We start from the raw sequence: 14,634 nt of genomic DNA, 5'->3' as shown, positions 1-14,634 counted from the left end.
ACAAGGAGGGGGAAGAGTAAGCTGGGACGAAGTGAGAGAGTGACATTGACATATATACACTACCAAATGTAAACTAGATAGCTAGTGGGAAGTAGCAGCATCGCACAGGGAGATCAGTTCGGTGCATTGTGACCACCTAGAGGGGTGGGATAGGGAGGGTGGGAGGGAGATGCAAGAGGGAGGATATATAGGGATATATGTATACATATAGCTGATTTATTTTGTTATACAGCAGAAACTAACACAACAATATAAAGCAATTATACTCCAATAAATACGTTAAAGAAAAAAAGGTGTACAGATGAGAAAAAATGAAACTTGTCCTCATCGAAAATGACTTGATTGTCTATGTAGACAATGTGAAGAAATCCACAAAAAGGAAATTTTGCGGCATTTTCTTACCCTTGCCTCTTCCACTTTCTGACACAGGACAGCTCAATCAAGTGGAACCTGCTCTATTCCCAGCTCCTCCCTTTGGATTAAAAAGAAAACACTGGAAATGGCTTGCAACATTCTCGCTTGTCTGGGAGCTGCCTGAGGGAGTGGTTTCTGTCTTCTGACTTGAAGTACTGATGGCAACGGTGGCATAGTTTGGATACCTGGTTGGAGGCTGTTGAAAGAAGCAGTTGGCACGGTGGTACCTTAGAGCTGCAAGAAGTCTGTAGTTACATGTGTGCCTTGGGGCAAGAGAGTATGGGCAGAGGAACACAAGAGAACTGCTAGGATTCTGAGAAGACACAGGGGAGAAAATAGTAGGTAATCAAAGGCATTTAAAAGCAACTGTATTTACCAGGAACTGGAACAAAAGCAAACAGCAACCCCAGAAAAGGTTTAAAAGCACCTGGCCTCTATGCCAAGCTGATAAGTAAAGGTCTACCCTTTTATGAAGCTTGTCCATAAAGACTTGGAGAGGTGACTATTTTTACATGCCCAAATCTCAACAAAAGATCACAAAGCACACAAAGAAAAGGGAAACATAGCCCATTCAAGGAAACAAAATTAATCTCCAGAAACTGACTCTAAAGAAACATAGGTCTCTGAGTTATTGGATAAAGAATTTAAACCAACTGTCTTAAAGATGTTCAATGAGTTAAAAGAGAACACAGATAGTTGACTAAACAAAGTCAGGAAAATGATGCATGAACAAAATTAGCATACCAACAAAGAGACAGAAATTATAAAAAAGAATGTAACAGAAATTCTGGAGGTAAAGAACACAATAAATAATTTGAAAAAATTTACTAGAGGGGTTCAATTGCATACTTGAACAGGCAAATAAGAATCAGTAAAGTTAAAGACAGATCATTTAAAATCATCTAATCAGGAGCAAAAAGGGAGGAAAAAAGAACAAAGAACGTGAACAGAGACTAAGGAACTTGTAGGACACCATCAGGTGGACGGACTAACATTCACACTACTGGAGTTCCAAAAAAGAAGAGAGAGAGAAATGAGCAGACATTATTTGAAGAAATAGCAACTGAAAACAGCCAAAATTTGAGGAAAGAAATAGACATACAAATTCAAAAAGTTCAACAAATCCAATCTAAGATAAATCCACAGAAACTCACACCAAGACAGGTTATAATCAAACTTTCAAATGTCAAAGAGAAAAAGAGAGCCTTGATAGCAGTAAAAGAAAAGCTACCCATCATGTAAAGGGAGTCTTTATAAGATTATAGGCAGATTTCTCAGCAGAAACCTTGCAGTCCAAAAAGCAGTGGTATGATATATTCAAAGTGTTGAAACACAAAATACAGTGTCCAGAAAAACTGTCAGTCAAAAATGGAGAAATTTTGACATTTCCAGATAAACAAAGGCTGATGGCATTTATTACCACTAGACCTGTCCTATAAGAATGTTAAAGGAAGTCCTTTAAGTTAAAATTAAAGGACACTATACAGTAACTTGAAGCCATACAAAAGTAATGAGTTATGTGGTAAAGATAATATGGACAAATATTAAAATCTGTATTATCATAATTCTAGTTCATAACTCCACTTTAAATTCTTTTATAGGCTCTAAAAGATAAATATAAAAATAATTATAAATTTATCTTAATGGGTACAATATATAGAGATATAATTTGTGAAATCAATATCATAAAATGGGGGTGGAACTGTAAAGGTGTAGAGTTCTTGTATGTTATTTAAATTAAGTTGTTATCAGCTTAAAATAGATGTTATAAGTTTAAACTGTTTTATGTAATCCCGATGACAAGTATAAATAAAATATTCTTAGAATATACAAAAAAGAAATGAGAAGGGAATCACTTCTCATTTTTTCACAATAATTTTTATAGTGAATTTTTTTCTCTATAAAAATTAATGAAACACAAAGAAAGGGAGAAAGAGAGGAAATGAGGGACAAAAAACTACAATACAAATAACAGAAATATTACAATACAATACCAGAAATACTACAATACAACACCAGAAAACAAATAGCAAAATGTCAATAATAAGTCCTGTCTATCATTAATTACTTTAAATGAAAATGGATTACACTTCTCAATAAAAAGACATAGATCAACTGAATGGATACAACAACTGGATCTGACTCTTGCTGTCAACAGGAGACTCACTTTAGATCTACGAACGTAAAGAAGTTAAAAGCTAAAGGATTGAAAAGGATGGTCCATCAAGTACTAACAAAAAAAGAGCAGGGGTGGCTATACTAATAACAGACAAAATAGAATTTAATTCAAAAACCTTCACAAGAGACAAAGAAGAACATCATATAATGAAGAAAAAGTTAATTCACCAAGATGTAAGAATTGTAAATGTACATACATCAAACAGCAGAAATTCTAAGTATATGAAGCAAACACTGACATAATTGAAGGGAGAAATAGGCAAATCTACAACGGTAGTAGAAAACTTTAATACCACAGTTTCAATAATGGATAGCCAGACAAAAGCTCAATAAGGAAATAGTAAGCATGAATGATACTGTAGACCAACTGCACATAACAGACATATATAGAATACTCCACACAACAGGAGTAGAATATACTTATTTCTCATGTGCACATGGAAAATTCTCCAGGATAGATCACATGTTAGGCTATGAAACCAATCTTAAAATTTTTTAAAGATTGAAATCATGCAAAGTATCTTTTCCAATCACAAAGGAATAAAATTAGAAATCGATAGTAGAAGAAAGAGAAAAACTGGAAAATTCACAAATATATGGAAATTGAACACAACATTCTTAAACAACCAATGGGTCAAAAAAGGAATCAAAAGTGAAATGAGAAAATATATTGAGACAAATGAAAATGTAAATGCAACATACCAAAACATATGGAATGCAGCAAAAGCAGTGCCAAGGGGGAGGTTTATAGGTGTAAACACTTACACTAAAAAAGAATGAAGCTCTCAAATCAACAACCTATATTTTCTCCTTAAAGTACTAGAAAATGAAGATCAAACTAAACCTCAAGCTAGAAGAAGGGAGGAAATAAGAGCAAAAATAAATGAGATAGAGAATATAAAAACAATAGAAAAAAATGAAATAAAGACTTTAAAAAAAAAAAAAAAGATAAAATTGACAAACCCTAAGATAGACTAAGAAAATAAAGAGTGAAGACAAAAAATCAGAAATGAAGAGGGGACATTACAAATGATACCAAGGAAATTAAAAGGATTATAAGATAATACTATGAACAATTGTACAAAACAAACTGGATGATCTAGAAAAATAGATAAATTCCTAGAAACACACAACCTACTGAATCATGAAGAACTAGAAGATCTGATCAGACCTGTACCTAGTAAGGAGATTGAATCAGTAATCAAAAACCTCTGAAGGAAGAAAAAAAACAAAAACAGAACCACATGGCTTCACTGGTGAATACTAGCAAACATTTAAAGAAGGATTAAAACAAATTCTCCATTAACTTCCAAAAAATGAAGAGAAGAGAACACTCTCAAACTCATTCTATGAGGCCAGCATTAACTTGATATAAAAGGCAGACAAAAGCACCACAAGAGAGCTACAGACCAATATCCCTGATGAATACTGATACAATAATCCTCAGCAAGATACTAGCAAACTGAATTCAACAGTACATTAAAAGGATTATACACTAGACCAAGTGGGACTCATTCCTGGAATGAAAGGATGGTTTAACATTCACAAACTGATCCATCCCTAAATTAATGTAATGTAGGGAGGAAAAACATGTGATCATCTTAATGCAGAAAAACCATTTGACAAAATTCAACACCTTTTCATGATAAAAAAAAAAGGCCAACAACAACAAAGTAGGAATAGAAGGAAACTACCTCAACATAATAACAGTGATATATGAAAAACCCACAGTGAACATCATACTCAATGATGAAAGACTGAAAGTTTTTCTCTCTAAGATCAGGAACAAGACAAGGATTCCCACTTTCACCACTTCTATTCAACATGGTACTAGAAGTTCTAGCCAGAGCAATTAGGTAAGCAAAATAAATAAAATTAATCCAAATTGGAAAGAAAGAAAGAAAATTATCTCTGTTTGCAAATGATAAGATCTTATATGTAAGGAACCCTAAAGATTCCACGAAAAGATCTGTTAGAGCTACTACATGAATTCAGCAAAGTAGCAGGATACAAAGTCAACACACAACAATCTGTTGCATTTCTATACAGTAACAATGAACAATCTGAAAAGAAAATTATGGAAACATTCAGTTTACAGTGGCATCAAAAAGAATAAAATACTTAGGAATAAACTTTATCAAGGAGGTGAAAGACTGTACAATGAAAACTAAAAAAACCTTGTTGAAATAAGACATAAACAACTGGAAACATATCCAATGTTCATCGATTGAAAGATCTAATATTTTTAAAATGTCAGTAATGCCCAAAGCAATCGACAGATTCGATTCAATCCCTATCAGTATCCCAATGACATTTTTTTTGCAGAAAATAAGAAAAACCTATCCTAAAATCCAATGGCAGTTAAGGGACCCCAATAGGTAAAGCAATCTTGAAAAAGAACAAAGCTAGAGGATTCACACATCCTGGTTTCAAAACTTACTGAAAATCTACAGTAATCAGAACAGTGTGGTACTGGCATAAAGACAGACACATACACCAATGGATTAAAATAGAGAGCCCAGAAATAGACTCTTGCATATATAGTCAAATGATTTTTGACAAGGGTGCCAAGACCATTCAATGGGGGAAAGGACAGTCTTTCCAACAAATGATACTGGGAAAACTGGATATCCTCATGCAAAAGAATGAAGTTGGACCCTTACTGAACACCATATACAAAAATTAATTCAAAATGGACCTAAGACCTAAATGTAAGACCTAAAACTATAAAACTCTTAGGAGAAAACATTTAGGGTGAAATCTTCTTGTCATTGAACTTGGTAATTATTTATTGACTATGGTACAAAAGTTGTAAGCAACAAAAGACAACATAGACAAATTGGACTTTAGGTACATCTTTAAAAATTTGTGCATCACATGATAATATCAACAAAGTAAATTGGCAATCCACAGAATGGAAGAGAATATTTGCAAATCATACATCTAAAGAATTAATATCCAAAATATATAAAAAATCCCTAAAACTCAACAACAACACAAACCACGCGATTCAAATATGGGCAAAGGAGTTGAATAGATTATTTCTCCAAAGAAGATATACAAATGGCTAGTAAATTCATGAAAGGTTCTCCGTATCACTGATCACTAGGGAAATGCAAATCAAAACTATGATGAGATACTACCTCACACCTATTAGAATGGCCTACTATCAAAAAAAAAAAAAAAAACAGAAAACAACAGATGTTGATGAGGATGTAGAGAAGCTGAAAACCTTCTGTGCTGTTGGAGGGAAAGTAAAATGATACAACCAATGTGGAAAACCCTAGGGAGTTCCCTCAAAAAATTAAAAATGTAATACTATATGACCCAGCAATTCCACTTCTGGGTATATAATCAAAAGGATTGAAAGCAGGGTCTAAAAGAGATAAATGTACACTATGTTCATAGCAGCAACATTCACACTAGCTAAAACATGGAAGCAACCCAAGTATACATCGATGGATAAGTGAAATGTGGTATATACATACAATGGAATATTATTCAGCCTTCAAAAGGAAGGAAATTCTGCCATGTGCTATAACATGGATGGATCTTGAGGACATTATGCTAAGTGAATAAGCCAGTCACAAAAGGACAAATACTGTATGATTCCACTTACACAAGATACCTAGAGTAGTCAAATTCATAGAGACAGAAAATAGAATGGTGGGTGCCAGGGGCTGAGGAGAGGGGAGAATGGCGAGTTAGTGTTTAATGGATATAAAATTTCAGTTTTATGAGATGAAAAGAGTTCTGGGGCTGAATGGTGGTGATGGTTGCAATCATTATGAATATATAACTACCGAACTGTACTCTTAAAACACTTAAGATGATAAATTTATTACTACAAAAATAAAATTGAAGAAAAAAATTATCTATCAAGCCATGAAACAACTGGAGGAGCCTTAAATTATTACTAAGTGAAAGAAGCCAATCTGAAAAGTCTATATACCGTATGATTCCAACCATATGACATTCTGGAAGAGGCAAGACTATGGAGATAGTTAAAAAGAAAAAGAAAAACAAAAATCCTTTCAGCGGTTGCCAGGGGTTAAGAGAGAGGGAGGGATGAATAGGTAGAGCACAGAGGATAGGAGAGTGGTGTGGAGCTGATGACGGGCCAGCGGTGGAGCCACATTGGGGGGCGGGGGGGGGGGAGGAATGCAGATGGGAAGAGCTAAGGGAGAAGCCTCACTGCTAACAGCAGAACCCTACCAGCCCAAGAGAGCACAGAGCCTGCGCCCACCTTGGCTCCCTTCCCACCTCCATTCCTGCCTTGCCAGGTGAGCCAGTGAGGGGGTGGAGTGGGCTCAGCTGCTGACGTGGCAACATAAGGTCGCAGTGCCCAGGACCCAGGCGGCTCGGCTTAAGGATTGGTTGAGTGGCCACGTTTACTGAGTCTGCAGAAGGTTAGTGTGTGTGTGTGTGTGGGAGCGGGGCAGGGTGGCAGTTCCCTTTTGGAGATGTTCGGTTTTTAGATGAAGTGTTTTGTGTTCAAGTAAGATCTAAGGGGTGGATGTCCAGTGTGCGGACACCGTTGTCTGGAGATGGGGAAAGCGAGGAGGGCTGGATTCACCGGCATGTCTCCGTCACCACGTCTGTGAGACTCGCTGAGAACTAAGAGGGTAGTGTCTGCTGTCCACGCGCTCCAGCTTGAGCTCCTCCCCCACCCCAGGAATGGTGCTGTGGTGGAACAAGTCGGAATCCTTGATACGTGCCCACAATCAGGTTTTCCCAGCAAACTACCTGGGCTTGTGTCCATGTCTGATGCAGCACTGACACGGTTAGTAGAAACGCACACACCCGCAAGAGTATGGAGCTGCCTCCACATTGAACTGGTTCAGAGGGCTCTAGTCCTAATGAAGTCTTTGCGGGCACACAGCCGGGACAGAGAAGGGCAGTTCTACCCTCCCCCAAACACCAGGAAGGTGGCAGGGCCCTCACCCCCTCCCTCAAACAAAATAATGAAACAGAGAGCGCCTCATCCAGTTCTGCTTTTTATTGATGTGTGTGTGCATATGAAGGGAGTCCTGAAAGACTGAGAGGTGCGGTCCCGCAGGGCCAGGCGTTCAGTGCACCTGGGCCAGGTTGTGTTTTTTGTACAGCAGTGCCCGCCTCTTCTCGCGCTCTCTCACGAAGGCGCGCAGACTTGCGGTGGGGAAGGTCACGGCCGCAGGCTGGGAGCTGGCGGGGCCCTCCTCGGTCAGCCACGGGCACTGCAGGCACCTGGACGCGCTTGGGCGGCCCCTGGAGCGCGCGGGAGGGTGGCGTTAGCCGTGCTCCCGCCCACGGCGGGCAGGTCAGGTCATAGGGGGATGGGCCAGGCAGGGTAGGTGGGGGTGCCTACCAGGGGTGCGCGCACAGCGTGCTTCGGAGGAAGGCCACAGCGCCCCCGGACAGTCCCGCGTAGCAGCGGCTCAGCTGGATGAGCCCCTTGCGCAGGCCTTTCTGCAGGTCTCGCGTTCCCTCGCTGCTCACCGGGTACTCAGCGCTCAACCTGAGTGGGTGGGGGTCAGGTGACTGAGGTCACCCTCAATGGATGGGAGTCACAGGGACCTGGGGTCACCCTCAGTGGACCCCAGGCCTGCCCTTCCAGCCAGCCCTCCCAGCCCACAGGGCACGTGGAGACTTACATAATGAAGGCCGTGACACCTATGGCCCAGATGTCGGTCTGCGCGACGGCACCCTGGCCCTCTAGGAGCTCCGGAGCTGGGGACGGCATGGGTGGGGGTCACAGGTGAGGGGCTGGGTGTTTGCAGTGGAGCAGGCAGGGAGACAGGGCTGGGGGAAGGGCTTGCTCCTGGCGCACCCCTCCCCCAGATCAGGCTTGGTGTCTGCGCCCTGCGCACCCATGGTCTCCACGTAGTCCTTGAAACTCTCCGAGGGCAGGACCCTCTCCTGGGCGGAGCTCTGGGCGTTTCCAAAGTCGATGACCTTGAGCAGGTTGTACTCTGTGACAATCATGTTCTCGGACCTGAGGTCTAGATGCAGGATACCCTGGGCATGCAGGTACTGGGCAGCACTTAGCATCTGCCACAGATAGTCCTTCACCTCTGATTCCGAGTAGGAGGACCTGGGGGCAGAGGGCCAGTTAGGGGGCACGTGGGGAGGGGCACCCAGGCTTTGTCCACAGCCGAGGGGCCACGGGCAAGCACCAGACTTCCCTGCTGGGCTTAGGAGGGAAGGCCCAGCTTTGCTGAGCCACTCTGGTTGGCTGGCCAGTGCAGGTGGGGCCAGGAGGTGGGCCGGAGGTGGACCACAGTGCTGGCGGCGAGGTCCTGAGCCCGGAATCCAGGCCAGGCCCCGCCCTCTCACCTCTCAGCCAGACAAGGGAGCAGCTCAGGCCCAGAGCACAGCTCCAAGATGAGGACCAGGTGTCGGGGGCTGAGGTAGGCAGCTTGCAGCTGTGCCAGGTGGGGGTGGCGCAAGCCTTTGAGGGTCTCGTATTCCCGCAGCACGGCAGTCCTGTCCTCAGGGTGGCAGGGCACGATCTTGGCAGCCAGCACGCGTCCACTGGCCCTCTCCCGGCACTGCCGCACCACGCTGAAGCGGCCCCTAGGGAGGAAGCACGGGCCAGGCTGGTGAGGAGCCAGCCCGCCTGGTGGCCCAGGCCGGACCCCACTCTCCTTCCCAATCTCAGAGAAGCAAGCCCAGGGGAGAGGTCCAGGACGGGGTGGCAGATGCGCTGAGGCAAATGGAGGTGGAAGTGATCAGAGGGGAGAGAGGATGGGGCTGGGGTGGGAGCCTGAAGAGCTAGTGGGGCGGAGGAGGCCATGACGCTGCCACACGCCCTCCCCAGAGGGCCCGCACCTTCGGATCTGTGTCTGGAAGGCGAAGGTCTGCATGCTGGGGAGGGGCTGGGCTGGCCCGGGGGCACCGCTCTCCTCTTCAGAGGCTGTGGGAAGGGGAAGCCGATGACTGGAGGAGGGCACCCCCGCAGCCCCATCTCCCCCAGCCTTTTCTCCCATCACCCCTTCCCAGGCAACCTGACAGGGGGGCCCTCTTTGAACCCCCGAACACTCTGACCTCTCATTCCTCAGGCCATTTGTGGGTGGGGGGCCTAGCAGGCAGAACCAACCATCCCAAGTGAGTGTGTGACTCACTGAAGTGGCATGGCGCATTCCGTAGAGCCCTGCAGAGTGGCTCACCCAGGTGGCTGGGCCCTCCCAGGAGGACCTGCTCCGAGGGGCTGCTGTAGGGGCCCATGCCCGCCTTGCTGACACAGGCCGTCCGGAAGGTGTACACCCCGCCCCGAGAAAGCTTGCCAGTGAGGTAGCAGCAGTCAAAGATGTCCGAGGCCAGCGTGCTCCAGCTGCCGCCTGGGCCACACAGGAGCGGGTGAGAGGCAGCCCAAGGCCTCCCCACTCCGTGTCAGGGTGGAGAGGCCTGCGCAGGCCACCCAGGGGCGCAGAGCAGCCAGGCGCTTCCCCACGATCCCCCCACAGCGACCCTGGGGTCCCCCAGGATGTGAGGATTCAGGAGTGGCCCCATACCTTCCAGGCTGCACTGCACGATATAGGTCACAGGGCCATACGACTCCACAGGCTTCCAGACCAGCAGCACCCCGTCCGCATACACCTCCCCGATGTCGGGGCGTGGGGAGGAAGAGGGGCGCTCTGCAGGGCCCACAGTCAGCAATCTGAGGCGGGCTCCCAGGAGCTCTCTAATGAAGCTCTGAGCCCCAGCCAGCCCTGCCTCATCCTCCTGCACCCTGCTGCCAGGCCCCTGAGCCCACCCTCACTTGGTCCGGTTCATTCAGAGGTCCTTTCCAATGCTGACTAGTAGGAGGGGCTCAGCGCCTCTCCTTTGAGGGGCCTCAGGAGGTGTCTGCTCTACCCAACCCCGCCAGCCTCCCCTCCCACTGGTGCCCGCCCAGGAACCCCATGGAATGGCCCTTGCTCACAGCCCGCCACCAATCCCAGGCTCTAGTCAGAGGGGCCTCTACTTTGCTGGGCTGTGGTGCAGGGCATGTGGGGGTTCGCCTCCTCTGGGGACCAGGTCAGAGGTCTGAGAGCTAGGCCTGCAGCCTCTGTCTTGGCTCCCCCAGAAACACACCCCAGCGCTGTGTTTTGAGAGCATGGTTTGACTATAATAGAGAAACAAAATGGGAAGCCGCCTCTTCCTGCATTTGCTGGAGAGACAGGGAGGGAGGTACCGTGGGAAATGCAAGGAGAGGAGCACCCAAAGAGGTGTCAGGGAGAGGGCCTGGCCAGCTCTGTCACCCTGCCTCCTGCGTCCCTCCCGGGAGTCCCGGTCTGCAGAGCCGGCTACCGCCTTCTGTGACCCCTCCAGGCCCCGGTAGTGCCAGGATGTGGATGCCTGTGTGGCGAGCATCACATTCCTTGCGCCCTGCTCGGCCTACGCACCTGCCTTCCGGAGAATGGCTGTGGTGGCCGCCGTCCCCAGCGCGTTGCGCACACTGCACGTGTACACGCCCAGGTCCTCGGCAGTCACCACCAGGATGGTCAGAAGCTGGAAGTTCTTGAGCGTGGAGGAGATGAGGAGGCGGCTGCTGCTCTCAAGAAGAGCCCCATCTGCAGCAGGATAGAGTGGACCTCGAGAGAAGCTCCCAACAGGTGCCCTGCCTCGTGATCACACCCTCTCTGAGCCTCAGTTTCCCTCTGTACAATGAGAGTAATGCCCTAAAGGAGCACCCGCTGCCTCCCTGACCCTCAGCCTCAGGAGAGCTCTTTACCTTTACTCCAGGTGGCCTGTGCAACTGGCTGGGCCGACACCTGGCAGGCCAGAGTCACAGATTGGCCCAGGACCACCATCTCATCCGAGAGCTCCCTTAAGAACGATGGTGCTGGGGAAGGGAGGTGAGGTGAGCTTTCAGAGGTGACCCTAAGCCTGAGAGCAAGGCCTGGACCCCGCCGTGGGGATACAGATGAGCCCCACCCCCAACCGGCTCATCTCCAACACCAGCGCCTACTCCAGGAAGGCTTCCAGGACTGCAGGGCCGTGACTGCTGGGGCGCCAGAGTCCCCCGCTGTGTACTCAAGCCCCCATGGATGTGAGCTTCCCTCCGCCCTGCACGGTCTTGGCAGGGTTCCCTTTCCCCACAGTAAGGTCCCTTGGGCTGCAGTGGGGGCCCAGCCCCTGGACAGTGTACCCACCTTGGTCCCTGCTCTTCAGGCCTGATAGGCGGAAGGAAGCTAGGCCTGCCTTCTTCCTGGGGGGGCCTTCCTTCTCCAGACCTGCAGTAAGGAAGTGGCCATGAGAGGTCACACGTTAGGGGCCTGGCTCCTCTGGGAGCATGGGAGGAAGGCTCTGGGGCCACTTGTGGCCAACTGTGGGATTCCCATGTGGCAGAAAAGCCCAGATCCCAGGGGGTCTTATTGAAAACGAGCTACATCTGCTGCAGAGGGCACCACCCTCCCTACCCCATCAGCATCAGCCCATCCTAGGCAGGGCCACCACGGGCAGGTAAGGGCAGCAGCTCAAGGGGCCACAGGTGCCTGGGGAGGCCTGGCTGAGAGCTCTGGGGTCAGGGAGGGCCCAGGGGTCAGGGATCAGGGAGGGCTGGTCTGGTTCCTACTTCCGCAGGGGTATAAGTGCAGTTGAATTACAACTGGGCCTCACATGCACATGGGGAGGGATCGAAGCTGCAAAGGTGACCTCGAAAACAAGCCACTGTGTCCCGGGAGGTGTGGGCAGCACCGGGACAGGGGAGGGGAGCATAAGATGGAGGGCTTCCTGCATCACTCAGGTGAGCTCCTGAGCTGTCCTTTTGGACAAGGAGCCCCAAGGTGCAGAGTGAGGAACAGGGATGTGCCCTGTCCTGGGGCAGGGTGGGGGTAGTAACCTGCAGGCCTGCCCCTCAGGAGGCGGGAGATATGGGCCACCGAGGCCCTCACTCTCCGGCGTAGCCCCAGCTCTGTGGGCTCCTCCAGCAGTGACTGCCTCCCGGGGAAGTGGAAGAGACTGCTGGAAGGGGGTGACCACTTGCGCTTGCTGCCACCAGCAGCCTCCCCGAGCAGGGCCTGCATGTCCTCTGGCTCCTCTGTGATCTCCAGGCTTTCTGGCGGGCCCAGAATACCCGGCCAGGGCCATGTGGCCTCTGGGAGCTCAGCCAGCTCCTCCCCAGCCTCAGACTCGGGGGAGGGTGGCAGCTCTGGCTCCACAGGCTTGGGGACCTTCTTGAAGGTCATGAACTCAAACGGGAGGTATTTGATGTCGTACAGGTCAGACAAATTGAGGTAGGCAGGATACACCTCCGAGATGTCCAGAGACACAGTGTCAGCCGCTTCCAGGTCCCTGGACAGGTCCCGGATCTGTACGAGCGACACCTGAGGGCCCCCACTTAAGTCTTCCCATGAGCTCACCTCCTGGGAGGCCCTCGGGAGGGCCCTGCCACCCTCAGGTAGAGGCACTGTGCTGGCCTGGGGTGGTGGGCTCTCGGCCCCTGCCTCCTCCTCCTCCTCCGAGGACTGAGAGGCGGCCCAGGACATTCTGGCCCACAGGGGGCCCTGACCCAGCATGCCACCGGCATCCCCACCAAAGGCAAAGGTGCCGTAGCCCACCACCCCCGCGTAGCCCCCACGGCATCCCAGGGAGAACTTCCGTGTGGTCGCCAGCTCCTGAGGCCGCTGTGGGCTGGGCGAAGACTGGGACGGGCCCTCTGTCTCCTGGGACAGGCCTTCAGTGTCCAAGGAGGGGCTGGGCTCCAAGCCCACATGGGAGGCTGGCTCTGGGGGTTTGGGTGGATCGGGCCTCCCGGCAAGAGGGATGTCCTTCAGCCCTCTCTCAGAGTCTGCCTGGGGGCTTGCTTGGGCTGGGGAGAGGGAGGCCTGTGGCTTTCCTGAGAAGAAAGGGCTCGGGGATGTCAAGAGGGGCTCTGTGCAGTGCCCTGGCGGGAAGGAGCCAGGAGGTTGTGGTGCCAAAGCAGCAGGGGTGCCACAGTCCTGCGGGGCAGGACTCCTCTGGGGTTGACAGGAAGGGGCAGCCTGCCCTCCACAGCTGTCCTGGAATGACCCCTCTTGCTGAGGGGAGCACCCATCACCACCGGTGGACGGAAGTAGTCTCAGCCCCTGCAGGGACCCCTCTGGGTGCTCCTCCTCCCTGGCACGTGCATCCCCTCCAGGCACGCTCTCTCCGTGGGCCCCCTGAGGGCTCGAGGGGCCCAGAGCGGAACACTGCCCCTCGCTGCAGGTCTTGGCAGAGGGGCTGGCCGTGTTCAGCCAGTCAAGGTCCAGGGAGCGGCTGAAGCCAGAGGCCTCATGGGCGCTTGCACCGGGCATCTGCAGGGCGGCCTCTAGGGAGGGTGCTTCGGCCATCAGGGTGGCCTGCTCCTCCAGCGCACGGTGCTCCAGCAGTGGCTCTCGAAGGCCGGGCAGGACGCCCGAGAAGTAGCCACCCTTGAGAAGGTGCCGCCGCCGGGCGGGGTGCCGTCTGCTGCCCGCGGACACGCCCCCCAGCTCTGGGCCCTCGCCCACCTGCTGGTAGAACAGGCTTCGGATGACACTCTGCCGGGGCACACAGCCCAGGGCAGCTGGGGGCTGTGCACCCTGGGGCGACGCAGGCCGAGGCGAGGCTGCGGCGGGTGGGCAGGCCTCGGCCTCCTCAGGCAGGCTGGCGGAAGGCCGCAGGAAGCCCCGGGGGTGCAGCAGCGGGGAGTGGGTCACCGGGGAGGGGGGCAGCGACTTGGCCCGGGCAAACGGTGCCAGCTCGTTGTCGGAGGAGGAAGAGCTGCTGGAGGAGGCACTGGCATCACCACGCAGGTGCCGGGCCACCCCGAGGGATGGGCTGTCGGGCGGGCCCTGGAGCAGCTCCGGGATGGAACGCATCACCAGGATGGACTTGTAGCTCATCAGGGAGCGCTGGGGGTGTGGAGGACAGGGGGTCGTCAGCTGGCTGCCCGCTGCCTTCCCAGCTCTCGGTGGGCCCAGAGGGGTGCTCAGGAAATGGTGGGCATTACAAGACGTGGGCCCAGGGCTCTGCCAGTTTGTCCCCATCTTGGCAGGGATGTTGCATGTTGCCCCACCTCACCCCGGTAGCAAAGACCTGAAATGAAGGATGCCCAGCCCCACTTCCCTGCTCTCC

General features: G+C 50.3%; 1 protein-coding gene across 5 annotated transcripts in view; it reads right to left on the bottom strand.

Annotated features, from left to right (window-relative positions):
• Positions 1-7,576: 7,576 nt before the first annotated feature.
• Positions 7,577-14,634, bottom strand: part of OBSCN (obscurin, cytoskeletal calmodulin and titin-interacting RhoGEF) — a 196,057-nt gene continuing 188,999 nt past the window's right edge. For all 5 annotated transcript variants that reach the window (XM_059917953.1, XM_059917957.1, XM_059917955.1 and 2 more), the window contains 12 exons: positions 12,398-14,411; positions 11,709-11,789; positions 11,288-11,398; positions 10,959-11,126; positions 10,086-10,208; positions 9,696-9,911; positions 9,403-9,487; positions 8,908-9,147; positions 8,442-8,665; positions 8,226-8,301; positions 7,940-8,089; positions 7,577-7,839 (listed from right to left, as the gene is read on the bottom strand). In XM_059917953.1, the coding sequence (XP_059773936.1) occupies positions 7,662-7,839; positions 7,940-8,089; positions 8,226-8,301; positions 8,442-8,665; positions 8,908-9,147; positions 9,403-9,487; positions 9,696-9,911; positions 10,086-10,208; positions 10,959-11,126; positions 11,288-11,398; positions 11,709-11,789; positions 12,398-14,411 (3,666 nt within the window). In that variant the 3' untranslated portion in view covers positions 7,577-7,661. The remainder of the gene's footprint in view (positions 7,840-7,939; positions 8,090-8,225; positions 8,302-8,441; positions 8,666-8,907; positions 9,148-9,402; positions 9,488-9,695; positions 9,912-10,085; positions 10,209-10,958; positions 11,127-11,287; positions 11,399-11,708; positions 11,790-12,397; positions 14,412-14,634) is intronic.

The sequence above is a fragment of the Balaenoptera ricei genome, chromosome 3 (genome assembly GCF_028023285.1).
Source record: "Balaenoptera ricei isolate mBalRic1 chromosome 3, mBalRic1.hap2, whole genome shotgun sequence".
Taxonomy (NCBI): Eukaryota; Metazoa; Chordata; class Mammalia; order Artiodactyla; family Balaenopteridae; genus Balaenoptera; species Balaenoptera ricei.
The sequence above is the reverse complement of the archived record's forward strand: the minus strand, read 5'-3'. Positions and strand labels throughout refer to the sequence as shown.